Genomic DNA, 21441 nt, shown 5'->3' on the forward strand with positions numbered 1-21441 from the left:
TTTAATTTCAACTTTCTCAATTTCCCTTTGCAATATTTTAAACATGTGATATGTCTGTAACTATTCTCTTGGATAAACCAAATGCAGGTATTTAAGAATATCAAAATTAGAAACTGATGCTGTATAGGAATTGCACAACAAACAGCAGTAATTTGGTGTAAAACATGCTACAAATTAAACTCTTCATAAAATCTACTGAGAAGTTTCAAGATTGCCATTGCCTAACCAAACAGCAATAGAGTAGGCAGTGCTTTAAAGGTGTTTGTTCCTCTATGAATACACAGGAAGTTCACTTTATGTGACCTTGCCTGTATTTGTTTTGCTTAATACCCCAAACTGTTTAACACCAAAGCAATACATGTCAAAAGTCACACTTGCACCTAATGACCTAAAAAAAAAAAAAAAAAAGCGCTAATGTACCATACCATTAACACTACATTAAGTAAAATAGCTTATGACAAGTTACAAGCAAATAAATGCATTATTTCTGTAACCTTACAGGGACTGGGAAAAAAAAAAACAATCTAATTGTGGTCATGACAATAATCTTGCTCACAAAGGCCTATGCCTATCTAGCTGAGTCTAGGTTACAGGGAGGACATTATCAAGAACTCCACAATAAAGTCCATGTTTGCAATAAGCCATACATTTAAAAAGTGCTACAGTGTTGCATAGTCAGGAGCAGATATCTTTAAATATTCAGTTCAAAGTATAAAATACATTGTGATAATAATAATAATTCTTTATATTTATTTACAAAAAATGAAGGAGACAGTTCTGGTTTGCATAACATATTAAAGTATTACTGATGACAGAGAAGATGGCATCTGGGAAGTTGGGAATATACCTTATCCTGATTCCAATATTTTTATGGTTTAGAAGGGTGTCCGTGTTTCTGCATTGCATACATGAATTACTGGAAAATATTACTGTATTCACTCCGTGACTGCATTTTCTTGCTGTTCCTTGCTCAATATGTCCTTTCATTTATGAACATATTTTAAAGCACTCAGAGGTCTATATGATGATGAGTTTTTGTAGTTGGTGCTATTAAGGTGTAGAGCTGTCCTGGTGTTTGTGTTTGTTTGTTTGTTTGATTTGATCAGTACTATATGCCGTTACACCCTTCATATGTGTAGAGACTGTTGTCTTTTTTCTGTAGATGAGATGTGTGGTAAGAGGAAACATTAATTACAGTGAAATATAAAAATTTCACTGTAAAAAAAAAATGATGACCACTAGTTTTCTGTATACCTTGCAAGTAGTACAGTATAACCTATGTAGAACGTAAAAGTGGGGGAAAATTTTTTTTTTTTTAATCAAAAACTGTATAAAATGCCCGCGGTGGGTTGGCACCCTGCCTGGGATTGGTTCCTGCCTTGTGCCCTGTGTTGGCTAGGATTGGCTCCAACAGACCCCCGTGACCCTGTGTTCGGATTCAGCGGGTTGGAAAATGGATGGATGGATGTATAAAATGTACTATGTTACATATTGACACTTACAAATAAGCACAAAGCCAGATATGATAATGGCCTACTAAAGCAAAAGACTAAGTTATGTTTTTAGATCAGATGATATTAATATTTAATGTAGATTATTGTTACTGCAAAAATAGCTTCTACACACGAGACATGAAGAGACATGTAAAAAATACTTTCTGTAATTGACAGTACGAGAAATGAATAAGGGTGAAAGAATACAATGGTTGATAATACTATTTTTTGTCAATAAATACTATTCAATCAGTGCTTGATGTTAATTAGACAGTATTTTCATATCAAGTCTCTCTCCAATAAGATAACTAAAATTCTTAGCATGGTGGAAAAATATAATCACTTTTTTATCCAGATAAAAAGTCTTCCCATGATGCCTGGCTGCATGTGAATTTAGTTGGATTTGTTAAACTAAGCCTTTTCTTTTTTGTGTGCTTTTCCACGTTTCACAAAGCAGCTATGCTTTATTTTTACATATTACTTTTTTGTCACAATCTCTTCATAGTAAGTGGAAGTTACATTACACCACTTATAGTAATGGAGCATGTTCGACTGGCCGGTTGCTGCTGCTAATTTCGTCACCAGACCATATAAATATACACTACTGGCAATCGCTGGGCCTGACAAATTTAGCGATTATGTGGCAACCTTCCAACACAGTCATGTTCACCCCTTTTTCTGACACCCATTAACATGCTACATAAAGGGTTAACAGATACTGTGAATTCAATCACAATCTTGCTCCTTTTCTTTTTTCCATTTACTATTTTAACTTGTTGTGGATTTACATACTTTGCTTTCATCACAACCTTAAGTAGTCCCTTAAATGTAATGTAAAAAAATAGGGTGGGGGTTGATTTGTTTCTAACCTATTTTTGTAAAACTTGATTTATTTGTATGGAATGTTATTTGATTTTAATAAAATCAATAAAAGCAAAAAAAAAAAAGAAATTAAAGGTACATTTAAATAGGCATGCATCTAACATTTACCCTTTGTGAACATATACCAACACTGACAAAAAAAGAACACTCAAAAAATCTAAATTCTTTTCTATGAACACTTACAGAAACACAATTTATTTTTAGGAAAATATTTAATATCTACATTTATTTATAACATACCTAGCGTTGTGCCATCTTCACCCATAATACATTTCATGGATGTAATGATCTGTTCTACTACAGGGGGTGACATTGATGTGGCATAAACAGCACTATGGGAGTGGGTACGAAGGTAATCGACGAGCTCCTAGAAAACAAAAATATCAAGTAAGCAATTTAATGGTTATATCGAACTGTTTTTTTTATAAGGTTACGATAACAGGTTGCAAGGATCAATTAAGCTTGATGTTAAAAAAAAAAAAAGGATGAAGTTAATACACATTGTATCTTGATTCTTCACAAAATATGTTAAAGACACATTTTTATGGTTATCAGCATGGTTATGGTGGAGTAAAATATTAAATGTTTTTAGTTCACCTCATTTTGAAAAAAAATTTTGAATCACAAATTTGTCGACAAGTCTCAATCTGCTAATTAGTGTATATGTGCTTGGACATTTTGAAGCTTATGTTAAATCTGACTCATCATTTTTTGTTTCACTAGCTCCATATTACAAATGACATCTTTGAACAGAGATACTTAAGCTGGCTGAATGACTTTTCTGAATGTGTTGTCACAAAGGTGCAGACTAAAATAGTCAAAAAAACAAACACACTGTGCACACATTTTACTTACCTTTTGGCATAAATTTTAACTACTCTGAATTAACCTACAATGCCTCAACACTTGTCAATAACAATAACTGGTAGCTGAGAGGAGGGACTGACTATAACCAGAAAGTGATTTTTATATAACTTTTTTCATTCATTTTTACCATAGGTGCCAATAATTGTGGACGGGACTGTACATACATACACACACACACACACACACACACACACACACACACGCACGCACGCACGCACACACACACACACACACACAAAGTGTGATTTAGACTGTAGTAAAAAGTTGCAATTTTTTAAAAGTTAAAACAGAATCTGCACAAAATAATTATTAAAGAAAAGGTTTAAAAGCATGGATTGATGGTAAACATTACAAAAATATGAACAAGTCTGAAATATTTCTCACCTTTTACACAGTGCATTAAATAGTAGTGTCTAGCAACATAGAGGAAAAATCTTAAAAAATATAACTAATGATTGAAGATGTGCGAATTTTAACAATTATTAATAGCCATAAAACCTTTGAAAAAGTTTCACAATAAAAGCTCAAGTGCTTAGCTTTGTGTTTCATGATTACCTTTGTTCCACCAATGTAGCCACCAGCAGCTCCAAAGCTTTTTGTGAAGGTACCCATCATGATGTCAACATCTCTAGGATCCAATCCAAAGTACTCAACTACACCCCTTCCAGTTGGCCCCAGAGCTCCAATACTGTGAGCCTCATCTAGATAAAGATAAGCTTTGTATTTCTTCTTTAAAGCAATAATATCAGGCAAATGAACAATAGAGCCTTCCATGCTAGAAAAGAAAAAAGATAAGCCACAAAATTCAGCTCAGTATTAAAGAATGAAAACACAATAAATAGCAATAAACTACTATATACAGTAATCCCTCCTCCATCGCGGGGGTTGCGTTCCAGAGCCACCCGCGAAATAAGACAATCCGCGAAGTAGAAACCATATGTTTATATGGTTATTTTTATATTGTCATGCTTGGGTCACAGATTTGCGCAGAAACACAGGAGGTTGTAGAGAGACAGGAACGTTATTCAAACACTGCAAACAAACATTTGTCTCTTTTTCAAAAGTTTAAACTGTGCTCCATGACAAGACAGAGATGACAGTTCCGTCTCACAATTAAAAGAATGCAAACATATCTTCCTCTTCAAAGGAGTGCGTGTCAGGAGCAGATGTCCGAGAGATAGAGAAGAGCAAACAAATCAATAGGGCTGTTTGGCTTTTAAGTATGCGAAGCACCACGGCACAAAGCTGTTGAAGGCGGCAGCTCACACCCCCTCCGTCAGGAGCAGACAAAGAGAGAGAGAGAGAGAGAGATAGAGAGAGACAGAGTTTGTTTTTCAATCAAAAATCAATACGTGCTTTTAAGTATGCGAAGCACCGTGCAGCATGTCGTTTCAGGAAGCAGCTGCACAAAAGATAGCAACGTGAAGATAATCTTTCAGCATTTTTAGACGAGCGTCCGTATCATCTAGGTGTGCGAACAGCCCCCCTGCTCAATCCCCCTACATCAGGATCAGAGAAAATCAGCGCAAGAGAGAGAAAAGTAAGCTGGGTAGCTTCTCAGCCATCTGCCAATAGCGTCCCTTGTATGAAATCAACTGGGCAAACCAACTGAGGAAGCATGTACCAGAAATTAAAAGACCCATTGTCCGCAGAAATCCGCGAACCAGCAAAAAATCCGTGATATATATTTAAATATGCTTACATATAAAATCCGCGATGGAGTGAAGCCGCGAAAGGCGAAGCGCGATATAGCGAGGGATCACTGTATGCTTGTTCTATTTTTCTCTCTATTTATGTAATTATTTTGTTGCTTCATTAGAAACATGGTCTATGGAAATACAATCAGACTTGTATCTGATGGTAAAAGTACAATTAAAGTATCAAAATTAAATGAAATTAAGGTTTAAAAATGCATTATTAATACAGTCATATGGAAAAGTTTGGGAACCCCTCTTAATTCTTTGGATTTTTGTTTATCATTGGCTGAGCTTTCAAAGTAGCAACTTCCTTTTAATATATGACATGCCTTATGGCAACAGTAGTATTTCAGAAGTGACATTAAGTTTATTGGATTAACAGAAAATATGTAATATGTATCATAACTAAATTAAACAGGTGCATAAATTTGGGAACCCCAACAGAGATATTACATCAATACTTAGTTGAGCCTCCTTTTGCAAATATAACAGCCTCTAGACGCTATCCTCCTATAGCCTTTGATGAGTGTCTGGATTCTGGATGGAGGTATTTCTGAGAATTCTTCCATACAAAATTTCTCCAGTTCAGTTAAATTTGATGGCTGCTGAGCATGGACAGCCTGCTTCAAATCATCCCATAGATTTTTGATGATATTCAAGTCAGGGGACTGTGACGGCTATTCCAGAATATTGTACTTCTCCCTCTGCATGAATGCCTTTGTAGATTTCGAACTGTGTTTTGTGTCATTGTCTTGTTGAAATATCCAACCCCTGCGTAACGTCAACTTTGTGACTGATGCTTCAACATTATCCTGAAGAATTTGTTGATATCATCTGACCCTCAACTTTAACAAGGGCCGCAGTCCCTGAACTAGCCACAAAGCCCCACAGCATGATGGAACCTCTACCAAATTTGACAGTAGGTTGGAGGTGTTTTTCTTGGTATGCGGTGTGAATTTCTTCCTCCATACAAAGTGCTTTTTGTTATGAGCATTTTTTGTAACTTAGCATTTGCATACAAGTGACTGTTTGTGGGCGGCACGGTGGTGCAGTGGTAGCACTGCTGCCTCGCAGTTACGAGACCCGGGTTCGCTTCCCGGGTCCACCCTGCATGGAGTTTGCATGTTCTCCCCGTGTCTGCGTGGGTTTCCTCCGGGCGCTCCGGTTTCCTCCCACAGTCCAAAGACATGCAGATTAGGTGGATTGGTGATTCTAAATTGGCCCTAGTGTGTGCTTGGTGTGTGGGTGTGTTTGTGTGTGTGTCCTGCGGTGGGTTGGCACCCTGCCCGGGATTGGTTCCCTGCCTTGTGCCCTGTGTTGGCTGGGATTGGCTCCAGCAGACCCCCGTGACCCTGTGTTCGGATTCAGCGGGTTGGAAAATGGATGGATGGATGGATGACTGTTTGTGGCGTGAGCGCAGAAAGGGCTTCTTTCTCATCACCCTGCCATACAGATGTTTTTTGTGCAAATTGCGCTGAATTGTAGAACGATGTACAGATACACCATCTGCAGCAAGATGTTCTTGCAGTTCTTTGGAAGTGATCTGTGGGTTGTCTGTAGCCATTCTCACAATCCTGCGCATATGTCGCTCCTGTATTTTTCTTGGCCTGCCAGACCTGCTGGGTTTAACAGCAACTGTGCCTGTGGCCTTCCATTTCCTGATTCCATTCCTTACAGTTGAAACTGACAGTTTAAACCTCTGAGATAGCTTTTTGTAGCCTTCCCCTAAACCATGAGACTGAACAATCTTTGTTTTCAGATCTTTTGAGAGTTGCTTTGAGGATCCCATGCTGTCACTCTTCAGAGGAGAGTCAAAGGGAAGGAAGCACAACTTGCAATTGACCACCTTAAATACCTTTTCTCATGATTGGGCACACCTGTCTATGAAGTTCAAGGCTTAACAAGCTAATCCAACCAATTTGGTGTTGCAAGTAATCAGCATTGAGCAGTGACAGGCATTCAAATCAGCAAAATTACAAGGGGACCCACATTTGAGCACAGCCAGTTTTTCACATTTGATTTAATTTCATACAACTAAATACTGCTTCACTAAAAATCTTTGTTTGGAAAACACCGCAGTACTCAGATGTTCCTAGGAAATGAAAAACATACCACTGTTATCTTTTTTGTTGTAAGTAGAGTAAATTATTATGCAGGCTGAGAGGGGTTCCCAAACTTTTTCATATGACTGTATACTAAAAAAAACAAAAACAAATCAAAGGCAAACTGCTGTAACGTTTGTATTAATCCACATCATGTTTTTTTCTTTCAATCTTTCCTTAATCAAGGTATTATACAGTACATTGTAAGAAATTATGGAAAATAATTTAAGAAATTATATTTTACAGTGAGTGTTGTACAGTAGTTAAGGCAATCTTCTTTAACACTCTAAGTTTGCTGAATCATTGCCTGTTTCTGACTATGCAACCGTAATCATTTTTTGGGCCCCATATCATGCAGCAGCCTTTTCACAGATGCACTCTCTTTCCTCTATATTTTTTGCGATAAACTTTCCTTCTTTCTTTTAATGTTAATAATTATATTAAGATTTGGCGTCTGGCTTGTGAACATGAGAGATGTCACACAGTTAGCACATAGGATCAAAGGGTACCTTACATCTACAACATCTCAGTATGTAAGAGAATCTGAGGATGTATTAAATATTCCCAAACTCAGCTGGCAGCCCTGTGATCATGACCATCAAAGTTATCTTACACTGTATTGGAGAAGCAGTTTGTCCAATGTTGGAACGAAGATCCAGAGCGAGGATAAAAGTAAGGTGGAAAGGATTGAAAACTGGCTAACCTCCATAAAATGAGGAATGTTCAATCACTTTTTAAGCTGAAAGAACTGTCACATCTCATGTCGAATTACAGCGAGTTCAGGCACAGTGGCATTTTACTAACTGCAGCAAAACTGGCTTTAACCTCCTATTTCCAATGCTACTTAAGGCTTGACTGGATTCATCAGATATGATCAGATGGAATGGGAAAAGCAAGAGGGGGTCAGGAGACTTGTGAGAATGAGAAATATAAGTGAAATATAAGTGAATTCATAACAATCAAGATTTTGAAATGAAGTTTGAATTCATCCATGCTGCTGACTAGGAGGGGGTTGCATCATTCTGCTAATATTTATTTTTAAATTCTGCAACTGAATTGATTCATTCCAATATATTCTAATTCTCTTTTTGTGGACACAACAAGCTGGTCTCGCTGTATTCAAATGTTAATGCCTTCAAATGTGAATCTGGAGAGGGTTGACCATCTTACTGGCACCTACAAGCCTGTTATTGACAGAAGCAGCTCTTCAGTATTGAAGCCAAAGGGGTCTATTGTTTGTTATATTATATATTTTATAGATTTATTTTTCTTTCTCTCTCTTGAACTTGGGTCAAGTTTTAATTTCTCCTAGGGGGCAAATAAGCATTTATCTATCTATAAGCACGTTGCTTAACCTGGCTGTGCTTCATTTGTAAATAAATAAACAAATGGAAACAACTGTAGTGTCTATAACTGTAAAGTGCCTCTGAATGGTGTTCATTACAGAAAGGTACTATATATTGTATTAATAAAGCATGATTGTTTTAATTTTTCTTTATTGGTGTCTGGTTAATGTACTATAATGTATCTGGAACATACCTTTCACCTCTAGCTGCTAGTATACAGTGCTTTGCTTTCTGATAATATCACTGAGAGCACAAAGCACTTTTCCTTCAGTCACACTATTGCTATGGGTGTGTGATGTCACAGTAACCATTTTACATTACGTAAAACTACTTCTGATCTTTGTTTAAATGGGAATGTAATGATTCGATTTGTCTTTCATAAGGAAATAAATACCATGGACAGCATCACTCTTTAGGTCAAAAGAAAATAATTTGGACTAAAGAATTTTGATTTGTTCTTTGGGTTCTGATGTTTAGTTTAAATTAAATATTTTCTATGGTCACAATAAACCCCCTATGTCCCCAGACCAGAAGACTGCACAGCAATTTACCCCACCTCTCTCAAATGAAAGATATATACTGTATAGATAGATAGTAAACACACACACTCTCTACCTATCTATCTATCTACTTACTGGATTACTCTGTTAAGGCACAACAAAGCAGTCTAATTTGCCTGAAAACTGGCATCTTACAGCAATATAGCCAACTCTGCACATAACCACCACTAGAGGGCCAGGCATCTAACAAATGCCAATATAAAAGATATACTCAGGCATATATTTAAATGCTCAGTTAATCTTGTTGCATACACAAAGTACAGTTGAATTATTTCTTGCACATGCTAATCAACACGCAACATAGACAATTTTGCCATTGCAACAGGGATATTTATAATCTGATGCTGTGCTACAGGAAAAGTCTGCATCTGAATTAAAAATGTTATGTGACCCACTGTACGGTATATACTAAACACAAGTGAATTGCTTAATGAACCCTTAAAGGATCACACTACTGAGTGTAGTACAAGCCAAATGATACTCTTCAGTAGTTAATGTTGTTCAGAACAATAGCATAACATTGTGGTTTCACAGGAATTGAAAAAAATGTCCCACTCTTTCCAAATTATTTCAATTATACTGGTTAACATTTCTGAGGTAATTTCTGCCTTATTATTGTAACATATTTAATACAACTTCAAATATTGGTAATACGTGTAAATAGTCTTACACTCAGAAAAATAACATGAAAATTATGTGCTATACAAGCTGCACTCAAAAATACACAATACCTATAAATTCCTTCAACCAATATAAGTATTTTTTTCCATGGTCGATGAGTACGGGGCTGTCCGTGAACAATGGCATCTTTGAGGAGCTTCTCCAGACTTTGCATATCTGTGGGGATGAAACAAATAGAATCAATTAAAACATTTGTTATATAAAACAAAAATATGACACCTAAAAGAGATTGATGTATGATTCAAGAAAAATATATAAAAATAAAAAAATCTAATGGCAAAAACTAGATTGTAAATATTCAGAGAAAACAATATGTTACATTGGATTTATGAAAACAAATCATTAAAATATGCAGGTTTACAAATTACTTTTTTCCGGTCTCAGATAATGTTCCCAACAAAACCTTTGAACAAGAATATGATCTACAAACATTATAACTGCACTACATTTGGACACCAAATCCTCTATGCAAGATTATCAGGAAAATTTGTATATAATGCCCAGTGAAAGCTCCTTAAATTTTTACCAGCCTCATTTAGTGAAACATTTTCTATTATAAAATGGCCAACAGCTCCATCTAGTGACTTGTGTTTGGCCTCTATACCCGACTTGACTATCTATCATTTGAGAGAAAAGCCAAGCAAAATGACACCTTTTATTGGCTAACTAAAAAGATTACAATATGCAAGCTTTCGAGGCAACTCAGGCCCCTTCTTCAGGCATGAAGAATGCATGAAGAAGGGGCCTGAGTTGCCTCGAAAGCTTGCATATTGTAATCTTTTTAGTTAGCCAATAAAAGGTGTCATTTTGCTTGGCTTTTCTCTACATTCATAATGGCTTAACATGGTACAGCACCCTAGTACTATCATTTGAGAAAACTACTACATTGAAAAAGCTAATTTCTTTTGCGATTACTGTGAATAAATTACAAAACAAGAATAATAGTGAAAATCCTCAAAAATAAAAAAACACTTTAAACAGCTACACAAAGGTGATACACAGATTGTTCAAACTTCCTGTTTAATATGGAAATACTTATGCAGATGCAAAATGGGCTATTGTGAATTGTATAAATTATATCTGCCTTAATCAAAAGATCAATTCATACTAATGCAATGCATTTTGTCAAAAAGAATCTTACTTTTCAATACAATACATAAACATTTTACTTAAAATTGAAAATAGAAATAAGATGAATTGTTACTAACACAAAAACACAACTGAAGGCACTAAAGAAGTACTAGAGGAGAAAGAAAACTACAAATTACTGTAGATACTTACAAATAGCTCATGTACATCAGGACATTATTAAACACATCACATAAACAAGTTCAGCCTTTATTTCATTGGAAAATATACCAAATATACACTTGCCTGTACAGCCAATATAGTATAAATTAAGTTGTCTGTTAAACCCTCTAGTGTTGAGGGTATGTGTTGTCTATAAGCGATTTTGAGGTTAGCTTTTTTATTAGAAATGCTAATATTACTTTCATGTTGAAAACAGTTATGTTAGTAAAGTTAATTAGCACCAAAAGTCCAAATAACCTATCCAGTAAAATTTTAATAAAAGTATGCAGGTAAGATGCAACACAACATAATATAGTATTCCCATACCTGCTGACCTTTGCAAGTACAGTGGAACCTCGGTTCACGACCATAATTCGTTCCAAAACTCTGGTCGTAAACCGATTTGGTCATGAACGGAAGCAATATACCCCCATAGGATTCTATGTAAATTCAATTAATCCGTTCCAGACCATACGAACTGTATGTAAATATATATTTTTTAAAATTTTTAAGCACAAATATAGTTAATTATACCATAGAATGCACAGCGTAATAGTAAACTAAATGTAAAAACATTGAATAACACTGAGAAAACCTTGAACAACAGAGAAAACTAACACTGCAATAGTTCGCGCTATAGTGCTAGGAACCACTCGCTAAAAACACTTTTTTTTTAATGAGTTTTAAGCACAGGGGAAAAAATGAACATTTGAAAAATCCGTAATTTAATAAACCACCAAGAAAAGTAACATTGCAACAATGCAGGCTACGAACCGATCACTGTAAACAACTGAAAACAAAAACAAGCCTTCTCTACCTTATGCGTCCCTCCCTCTCTCTCTCTCTCTTTTGCGAGCCTGGAGCGCCTGTGTTTGTGTGTCTCTCTAGCGCGTTCCTGTGTGTGTGTGCATGCCTCTCTCGTGCTCCTGTGTGTGTGCGTGTCTGTCTCTCTGGTGCTGCCTGTGTGTGTGCGCGGCTCTCTCTCGCGCGCTGCCTGTGTGTGTGTGCACAGCTCTCTCTCTCTCTCTCTCTCTCTCTCACTCACTGCCTGTGTGTGTGTCTCGCGCTCTCGCTCTCTCTCTCTTGCTCACTGCACAGGAAATGCACAGGGAGAGACTGAACATGTACAAACCGAAAGGGAACCTGGCTTGTTCGTATACCGAGTGTGTGGTCGTGAACCGAGGCAAAAGTTTGGCGAACTTTTTGGTCGTAAACCGATTTGTACGTGTACCGAGACGTTCGCGAACCGAGGTTCCACTGTACTGTATTTGAATCGCTGTATTTGTACTTGAATTGCCTAGATGAAACGATTCAAGTTAAATTTAAGACTAGGACAAGAAATTTTTTTTGCCAGAAATATCCTGTTTAATTAATGGATATCGATACTTGCTTTCTTTTTTAGGTACTTATTATGTGCGTATTGTAAAAGTTAATTTGCATGTTGGCATAATCTTTGAGTATAAATGTTACTATATATGTTTGGAAATATTGACCCATGTGCCCCTGAATTGTGAGATCTTTGTAATCCTTACTCCTACTCCAATTTGATAAAACAACACAAAGGTGGGGAAAGGAGAACATAATAGGGAGAAAAACAAGGTGAAGCAAATAACAGTGACATCTCAAACTGAGAAACACAGTAATTGTAAAACTCAATCCTAAACAAAACAAAATACATTTTACTTTGCAAGCTACGTATGGTCATAGATTGTGGAGAAAGGAAGATTGTAAAGAAGGAAGAAAATGACAGTATGTTGTAGAGGACAAATAAATACCACAGAGCAAACTTTAGGAACTCACCTAAAATTTACAAATTAAAACAGCTTTTTTCTTATGCCCCATTGTAATAAAGTAAGTGAAGAGGCCCACTATTAAGAGCAGATTCATATAACTGGAGTGAAAATGTTTCACTTTGCAATCAACTTACCATTAATATCTTGTGCCAGGTCATCAATGTGTCATTCAACCATATCACAGAAAGAAAGGTTATTTTTTGCCCCCTCAAGCTGGCAAGGAAATTTATCACTAAGCATTACTTTACTCATTACAACTTCAGCTGGACAAACAAGGCTCTTGCCAGTTCTGCAAGGCTTTACTCAATTGTCTATTAAGTACACCATTGTGCTAGATCAGAAACTCTCATCTAAATGTCTCAAATTACCATAGGCAAAGTATTCCAAGAACATAATTCATGGTGGAAAAGGGCTCACCTTCAATCATCCAGCATGTACAGTAAATCCACACTGCAAAATACCAGCTTGACACTGGCATTTTTTCCACTCTCTTTTCCAATAAATGTTTGGTCTTTGACTTCTGTCCATTATTATCGTCTTAAATTTATTGCTTAAAATTGATAGGCACTCTTCCTTTTGATTTTTATTTATTATTTTTGTTTTTTTTAACCATTAGCATTTTTGCATCTTGATTACCGAGTACATATAAAAGAATTTTTGCAAGAATAAGTGAAAGTGCAACTCTGAAGAACCTAATGCCTATAATGAATGTGACATGGCTATCTACAAGGTGGCAAAACAAAACTGTTAAAAGTCACAAAGGAGCTACTGAAGCATTGTTTACTTTTACAACCCACTACTATGTGCGCTTTTACAGAAGAGTCGAGCCACTTTAAATGCCTCCTAAAATGTCCCTTGCACTCTCTCCAGTTTGAGAGACACAGAGACAGACAAGTTCTAGGCCCTTATTGGCTCTTTTAAAAGAAACGCCTACTTTTCTATTATTGTAAGCACACAGAACATACAATACAAAGCTTAAAAGTAGTTCTTTGTCCCTGCCACATGCCCCTCCCAACTCGCTTAGGTCTCAGACTTAAATAAGACCAAAAAAATAATCCTGTCCTGGTTACAACTAAAGGCTGTGCTAGTGCGGGGCGGTATACCGGTTCATACTGAAAACTGTTTTTTATTTTTATTATGATATGGATTTTTCTTATAACGCAACACCAGTTTAAATTGCCTAAACGACGTTCGGAACGTGGCACAGCGGAAAACTGTTCAAGTGGGGACCTTTTTCACTGCTACACTGCTAATCACAGATGTGTTGCGCGGGGGCTCTTTTTCACTGCTACACCGCTAAATAGGTAGTGTAGGTATTGCGCAGTGAAAATAGACAGAGAACATTCCGAAGCTGTAGCTGATGATAAAGTTGAACATGATGATACAGAAGAACTTTTGCCGAAAAAAAGGAGTCATGTCTGTTGCCTGGAGATACTTTGGATTTAAAAGGTCGGATGTGGACCATTATGTTCAAATGTGTGAATACTGTTTCTATACTACTGGATAATACTGCAAGCCAAGTTGTACTTGTTTTATGTGTTTTCAATACAGTGTAATGTACCTGGGTACTGTGTAATAGTGTGACGACATGTTGACTTTATTCTCGACATTTCTACTTTATTCTCACCTTTTATGTCAAGATTAAAGTTGACATGTCGACTTTATTCTCGTAATTTGTCATTAAAGAAGAACATCGTGAACTAAACTTCATCGTAAAAATGAATATTTAATTTACAAGATTTTCTCAAACCCCGTCATGTTATATAGCACATTAAATGCTTTGTATTTGTATTAAGTGTTCCCCCAGCCATGTTAAATCGGTACGTGCTTCTTAAACTGACTTCCTCTTGTACTGAGGAGGCGCCGCAGCGATCGCCGCACAGAATACATTCACTTCATGATATTCCTGCTCTCTGAACATTTAGAATGCGAAGATAAATACTTGATATCATTTTCGTGTTGAAATGCATTAAAGCATGTATTAATCATGTGGGGGCACGGCAGCATGGAGGCTGCACTGCTGCCTCGCAGCAAAGGTGTCTCGGGTGTACCCTGCCTTGAATTTGCATGTTTTTCTGGTGGGTTTACTTGCCGTGCTTCAGTTTCCTTTCAAAGTCATGTAGGATGTGGGGTTTTGAAAGGCTATATTGACCCTGCTAGTGTATGTTTTGCTCGTATTCACCCTGCGATGTGCTGGCAACTCGTTCAGGATTTGCTCCTGCCTCACACACAATGCTTACTGGGATGGGGGCAACCCAGAATGGATGGCATAATTAAACATGTATAACAAAGATATTTTTAAAGTTCTGAACACTCCGTGGGCTAAGTTTATAACTAGTTTTAATTTCACAGAGACATTTATCATGTGATGATTGGTTATGTGGAGAAAGAAAAAGGAAGGATAGGAACTGGGGTTTTGGTACGTCAGAAAGACAGAACACATGCAATAAAGAAAGCCTGCTCAGAAGAACATTCATTGAATTCTGTGTTCGTGTCTCTGACCACCAGATCACAAGCCCAACATTTACACAATATTTAAGTTAAACCTTTGTGATACCCATTCATACATCCAGTTTTTTCGAGCCTCGTCACACCTGCCATAAAGTTCTTTACACTGAACATACACCTTGGGACCCCTTACTGCAAGGTAGCAGCACTACCGTGCATGTTTAATACCTGCTTTAATGCATTTCATCATGAAAATGATATCAAGTATTTATCTTAGCATTCTAAATTTTCAGAGAGCAGGAATATCATGAAGTGAATGGATTCTGTGCGGTGATTGCTGCCGGCGCCTCCTCTTAGTACGGAGGAAGTCAGTTTAAGAAGCGTAGTGATTAACAACTGGGTCGGGGAACACTTAACACAAATCATTCAATGTGCTGCATTAACTTATGATGGGGTTTGAGAAAATCTAGTAAATTAAACATTGATTTTAGGATGAAGTTTAGTTTACGACATTCTACTTTAACTAGGGGGCTCCGCCCCCTGCTCGCTTCGCTCGCCAACCCCTGGTGTTGGAAATGACAAAGAGCATGATGTATGAATGAGATATAGAATAGTGTGAAGGTGTAGATGATGCAAATAGAAAGCAAACAATAAAGTGTGTGGCACAGTGTAAAGGTTTATTGTAAAATTTCTTTGTACACGCCGTTTAAGTGTAAAAGGTAATTCCAGGTCAGAACTTGTAATGTCAATGAAGATGGTTATTGTTGTGATCAGAGTCAAGTTTGTCAGGGCTTAGAAAGAGTTGTGTCTCTCCAGGAAGTAATGGAATGACTTGGGTATTTATGTTTTCCACATTAATATTTTTTGGACATAATATAGTGTATTGTGTTAAAAGGGGCATTTGGTCTAATGAGATTGCTGTTCCAAATCTGTCTGTAACTAAGTCGTCGCAGATAAAGGCTTGAGGAATTGTAATAATATGTGGGTGAAGTCCATCTGTATTGGTGAGTGTACCATCTCCCAGTTGTAATAAGCAATTGTTATGATCTGTTTCTGGACATCGTATGTTTTGTACTAACTGTATCTTTTGAAAGCAATGCCAATTGTCTGCGTATTTTAAGGTGCACTGAACAATAGCTGAGCGCATGGCATGTGGAAGAATAGCTAAGCACTGTCTAAAATCTCCTCCTAATAAAAGTACCTTTCCTCCAAAGGGAATATTATTATTCCTAAACGTTTGTAGAAGTTTATGAATGGTGTTGAGTAAGTGACTGGATGCCATTGTACATTCATCAATAAATAACAGTTTTGCAAGACGGATGTCACGTGCAGTGCCACCATTAATGTTCATAGTGGATACCGATTTGTAGGATCTAATGCAGTTCATAAAGATTTCACTTTCAGGTACATCGTTAGTTAGAAGCTTCTGTAGATATTCAGGATATGAATGTAAAGGAGGCAGTCTAATTTGACCCTTTTGACAACAACGTGTAAATGTATTACTTGTATTGCCAGTTGTTTCTTCAGGGAAGTGAACTGAATGACAATGATTGCAAATGACATTCATTAATCTGAATGAATTTTCCTGGTGTATGTTTTGCTTGTGCCGTTTGAGAGGCGCGTTGTTGCATGTGTAGTATTTGGGACGTGTTGTTTTGGAGCTGTAATCGATTTGCTTGTGCTGTGTGAGAAGCGCGTTGTAGCCTTCGCTGCCGTTAACGTATGTCTGAGACGGGAGGTGTTTCGTTTTGAATCCGTGCCTGTTGCGATGCAGCACTTTGATTGATAGATTGCGTCATGTGGATCTAGGATGTAGATTTGTGCATATTTGCGTTGTTGATTTGTTTCAGGGTGCACTGTTCCAATGCGATGCAGTATTTGTGCACATATGCGAAAGCAGTATGGGCCATTGCCTTTTGGTGGACTGATATTTACTCCGGTAGATGCAAAAGCAAATGAACTATTGTAGGATCTAATGCAGTTCATAAAGTTTTTACTTTTAGGTACATCGTTAGTTAGAAGCTTTAGTTGAGCTTTGCGTTTTTGGAGCCGAGACATTTTTTCTTCTAGAAATATGGATAAGTAATAAGGAGTATTGCACTCAATGTTAATATGGAGCCTTTTCTGCGGTTGAACGGTTAATAGTGCCTTATTGTAATGAGATCCACCTATGCTGCATAGTGTGAATTGTGTTTGGTCCCGTTATCCGAGAGGTATCGTTTTGTACCTGTGATCGTGAATTCATGACTTGTTTGTTCTTGAGCGTGAGAAATATGGATAAGTAATAAGGAGGATCGCACTCACTGTTAATATGGAGCCTTTTCTGCGGTTGAACGGTTAATAGTGCCTCACTGTAATGAGATCTACCTATGCTGCATATTGTGAACGTGTTGAGATGACGTATATTTAATACGGACGGTTCATTTAGAAATGGGGCTTTGTGTGTCATTTGTTATTTATGTTACTGTGGTTGTGGGTCTGAATCGTCGTTTTTGTGTACGTTTCGTGTGCTATGTCCGTAGTCTGTCCCGTTTCATGTCCAATGGGCTTTGTGTGGTGCTCTTGGCTTCTTTTTTTTGTGTGCTAGGGGCTTGTTAAATCCGTCTGTTGCTTGTGTGTGTGTGGGGGGTATTTGCTCGTGCGGCGCTGTGTGCGTCGCCTGCGTTTGACTCCTTTTTTCTGTGCTCACTCCTTTTTTCTGTGGTCTTGTCCGCCTCTCGCGGCGCCTCATTTCTTGGGGCGTCTGCGCAGTACATCTTTTTGCGGCTACGGCCCATGGCCGGAAGTCCCTGCGTCCATCCGGTTTAGCATTCTCGGTTAGTAATGTGGATTATAAAATAAACTATGAGAATAAAGTGGAAATGTCGACTTTAATCTCTACATAAGCGTCAAAATTAAAGTGGAAATGTCAAGAATAAAGTCAACATGTCGACTTTATTCTCGACATATAGTTTGTTTTTTTCTTCCGTGTCCGAATTTTTTTCTTCACAGTGGCCCTAATACGATTCCGTAGGGCTATACCACAAATAGCATTATAAATGCAAGTTGCAGTTTTATTATTTATGTATATAACTTAGCTTGAAGCAAGGTTCATATTAACGCAGTTTGCCTAAATGATGGTTCAGTCGGTAAAGATGTCATCACCAAGTTGCACTAATTTTATTTTATTTTAATTTGGTGAATACTGTGTAATGCACCTGGGCTTGAAGTCTTGAAGTAATAGTGCAACTATCAGTAATAATACTATTCTTTATTTTATTGTTATTATTTATTAGTTTAAATAATTATGCAGCTTAATGATGGTAAAGCTGTTTAAAAAGTCACTTTAACATGTCAGTGGACAGAGATATTTAACATTAACAAAGTGTAGTTGGTTTACAAAAAATATTTACTTTTTACCAATTTTCTAAGACATGTTCAGTGCAACACAACTTTTGACAAGCACCTCTGGACATTTTACTAAGTCTAAATGCCTCTTTGGATGGTTGAAAATATGTTGTCAAAATAATAGTTTAAGTGGTTTGCAAAATTTGTTCAATAAAATGGTTCTATATTTTGACTGCAACTGTCATGCAATGTGATTCCTTCTCTTCATTAGTGCCACCCCCTTGAAAACTATCACTTTACGGGGCCATGCAAACCTGTATTAATACTTGTGTGCACATTAAAATGTTTTTTTTGTACAATGCTCATGACTGTGGAATATGATATTCTTAGCCAGTCTACTGCAGTAATTGCAGTGGAAAATGTGGTTAACATCCACTCATGCATGGGAAAAAAATACCACCTAGGCTCTGCCATTATCATTTTTACACTAAAGAATCCAGCTCTGAAAAGTATGAACCCCATAGCATGTACTATATTTAAAAACTGCACCCTCAGCCTGTTTGAATAGTCTGTTGATGGGAATATTTGTGGACTTCAAAATTTTCACAGAGTTAAACACACCTGTCTATGAGTTCACGGTTTAGGTCATTCCATACAAAGCACTATAAACATAGAAGAGCTTCTACCAATAAAAAGAGAACAGATTTGTTTTTTGTTTGGTTGGCAATCAAGTATATATCAATAACAGTTCAAATACAGCTATGCAATTACAATTATCCTGATAAAACAATACTAATGAAACTATGTAAAAAGGAAAGAAGAGGAGGATCAAAATGCTTAATTTGACAGAGGAAAAGAGAAAAAGGCACTACCAGCCCAGGAGACACCACATCCCATGGGACACAGGTTTGCTTACCCACACTGTTGACAAGTTTTTTTGGTGCTGTAATATATACCAAGCTCCTAGATACCCCATTAACCATTAAGAGTTCTAATTAGGTTGAACTGCGAAAAGATGTTTTCCCAGTGTTAAGAGAAAGATGATCTGGGGCCTCATGCATAACGCAGTGCATAGAATTCACACTAAAATATGGCGTACGGACAAAAGCGGAAATGTTTGTACGCACAAAAAAATCCAGATGCATAAATCTTTGCGAACGCCAACTTCAATGTTCTTCCGCTACATAAAACCCGGTCAGCAAAAAAAGTAAACGCACGTGCACGTGCCTGCTGCCACTCCCAAACTCCTCCCAGAATTACGCCTCTTTGAATATGCAAATCAATATAAATAGCCCTTAAGCTCGGCATTCTGTAAAAGACAATGGCAAAAGCACGGGGAATATAGAAGAATTTCAGCGAATACCAAGTGGAGACAATGAAAAACGTACTGTGTGTTGGTTTAAACAGAGGTATAAACAACAAAAGGAAGTTGATCGAGTGACATAGAGTGTTGGAGAAACTCGAAAGTTCAAGTTCACAAAGTCACACGGTGCCCGAAATAAAAAAGAAGTTGTCAGATATCAAAGTCGCTGTGAAAAGGCGAATTGTAGCCCACCATCTGAGTGTCATATGGAAGCTTATTAAGGTACAGAGAAAAGAAATAAAAAAAAAAAAAATTGGCACACAGTGGGGAAAAAAAGCACAGAACTTTAATCTCGAAATTTACACTTTAATTACGTAGTTTATTATGTCATTAAAGTAGAACATCATAAACTTCATCTTAAAATCTTTGACAGACAGACAGACAGACAGACAGACAGACAGACAGACAGACAGACAGACAGACAGACAGACAGACAGATAGATAGATACTTTATTAATCCCAAGGGGAAATTCACAATTTACTAGTTTCTCAAATACCATCGTAACTAAAGTAGCACGTTAAATGCTTTGTATTGTATTTGTTCTTCTATGTGCTCTGTGTGTATAAATCACTACATGATTCTTAAACAGGCTTTCTCTTCCTCCAACAGGACACAGAATCCATTACATTTGTGATATTAGAGCTCTCTGAATAATTTAAATACTGAGATGTATACTTGTTATCATTTTCACGATGATAGGAATTAAAGCATGTTATTAAACATGGGCATACGGTGGCACAGTGATAGTGACGAGCTGGCGCATCTGTCCAGAGATTGCTCCTGCAAGATGCTTGCTGCACCATGCACAACCTTTGATGAAATAATTTATTGCAGCAGTACTGTCTCTTTCAAACATACTAACCTCAAATTCCTGTCCTTCCTTTTCTTTCTCCAAGTAACCAATAGCCACATGATCAGCTCTGTAATAGATGTCAAGCCATCTGTAGGCTTAGAACCCCGATTCTTCAAAACTTTAAAGGAACATTGAAATATCTTCGTAGTATTCTATCCATCTACTAGCTGATTACCCAGTGGCTTCACTCACTGAGTGGAAGGGAAAAAAACTAAAATGTAGTATTTATAAAATAAGTTTGTTAATTACCAATGTTATTTTTGAACAAATAAAGAGCATTTACAATAAATAGAAATTATATAAATACTAATTATTAAGCAGTGAAACATTTTGATAAAAGAATTTGAAGAAGATATAAGAAGCGTATAAATTATTAAACAGTCAAACATTAACATTTAAGAAGTAAAGATACATTGAGTACTACTGCAGTGGTTTCGGGCAAACTACCTGCTTGACAATCTTACACAATGTGCCTGTGATTTAAGCAAAAAATTATTCAGAGAAATGTGGACGCTGCCTTTCTGTGCTTAACGGGCAGAAGGTCCAAACAATTCCCAAGTCTAATACTTAACATGAAGAGGTCGGCACATCTTTTTAGATGTAAACTCTCCATTTTCTTAAAAGAATTCATCACAAAAGCATCCTTGAATGTTGGGGGGTTTTAGTGACCTGAATTCATCTTAAGGGACAGTAAGTAGCTGTGCACCGCAATTTACCAAGAGAGTCCCACTTCGATAG

The 21441-nt window shown here is 37.0% G+C and overlaps 1 protein-coding gene across 1 annotated transcript in view; it reads right to left on the bottom strand.

The window, feature by feature from the left end:
• The window catches only part of sptlc2a (serine palmitoyltransferase, long chain base subunit 2a), a 96219-nt gene that overhangs the window by 26212 nt on the left and 48566 nt on the right, over window positions 1-21441 (bottom strand). The window contains exons 7-9 of the mRNA XM_028821235.2: window positions 9679-9784; window positions 3798-4017; window positions 2616-2742 (exon numbers count right to left, since the gene is read on the bottom strand). Coding sequence (XP_028677068.1) covers window positions 2616-2742; window positions 3798-4017; window positions 9679-9784 — 453 coding nt within the window. The remainder of the gene's footprint in view (window positions 1-2615; window positions 2743-3797; window positions 4018-9678; window positions 9785-21441) is intronic.

Source organism: Erpetoichthys calabaricus, chromosome 16, assembly GCF_900747795.2.
Source record: "Erpetoichthys calabaricus chromosome 16, fErpCal1.3, whole genome shotgun sequence".
NCBI classification, from domain to species: Eukaryota; Metazoa; Chordata; class Cladistia; order Polypteriformes; family Polypteridae; genus Erpetoichthys; species Erpetoichthys calabaricus.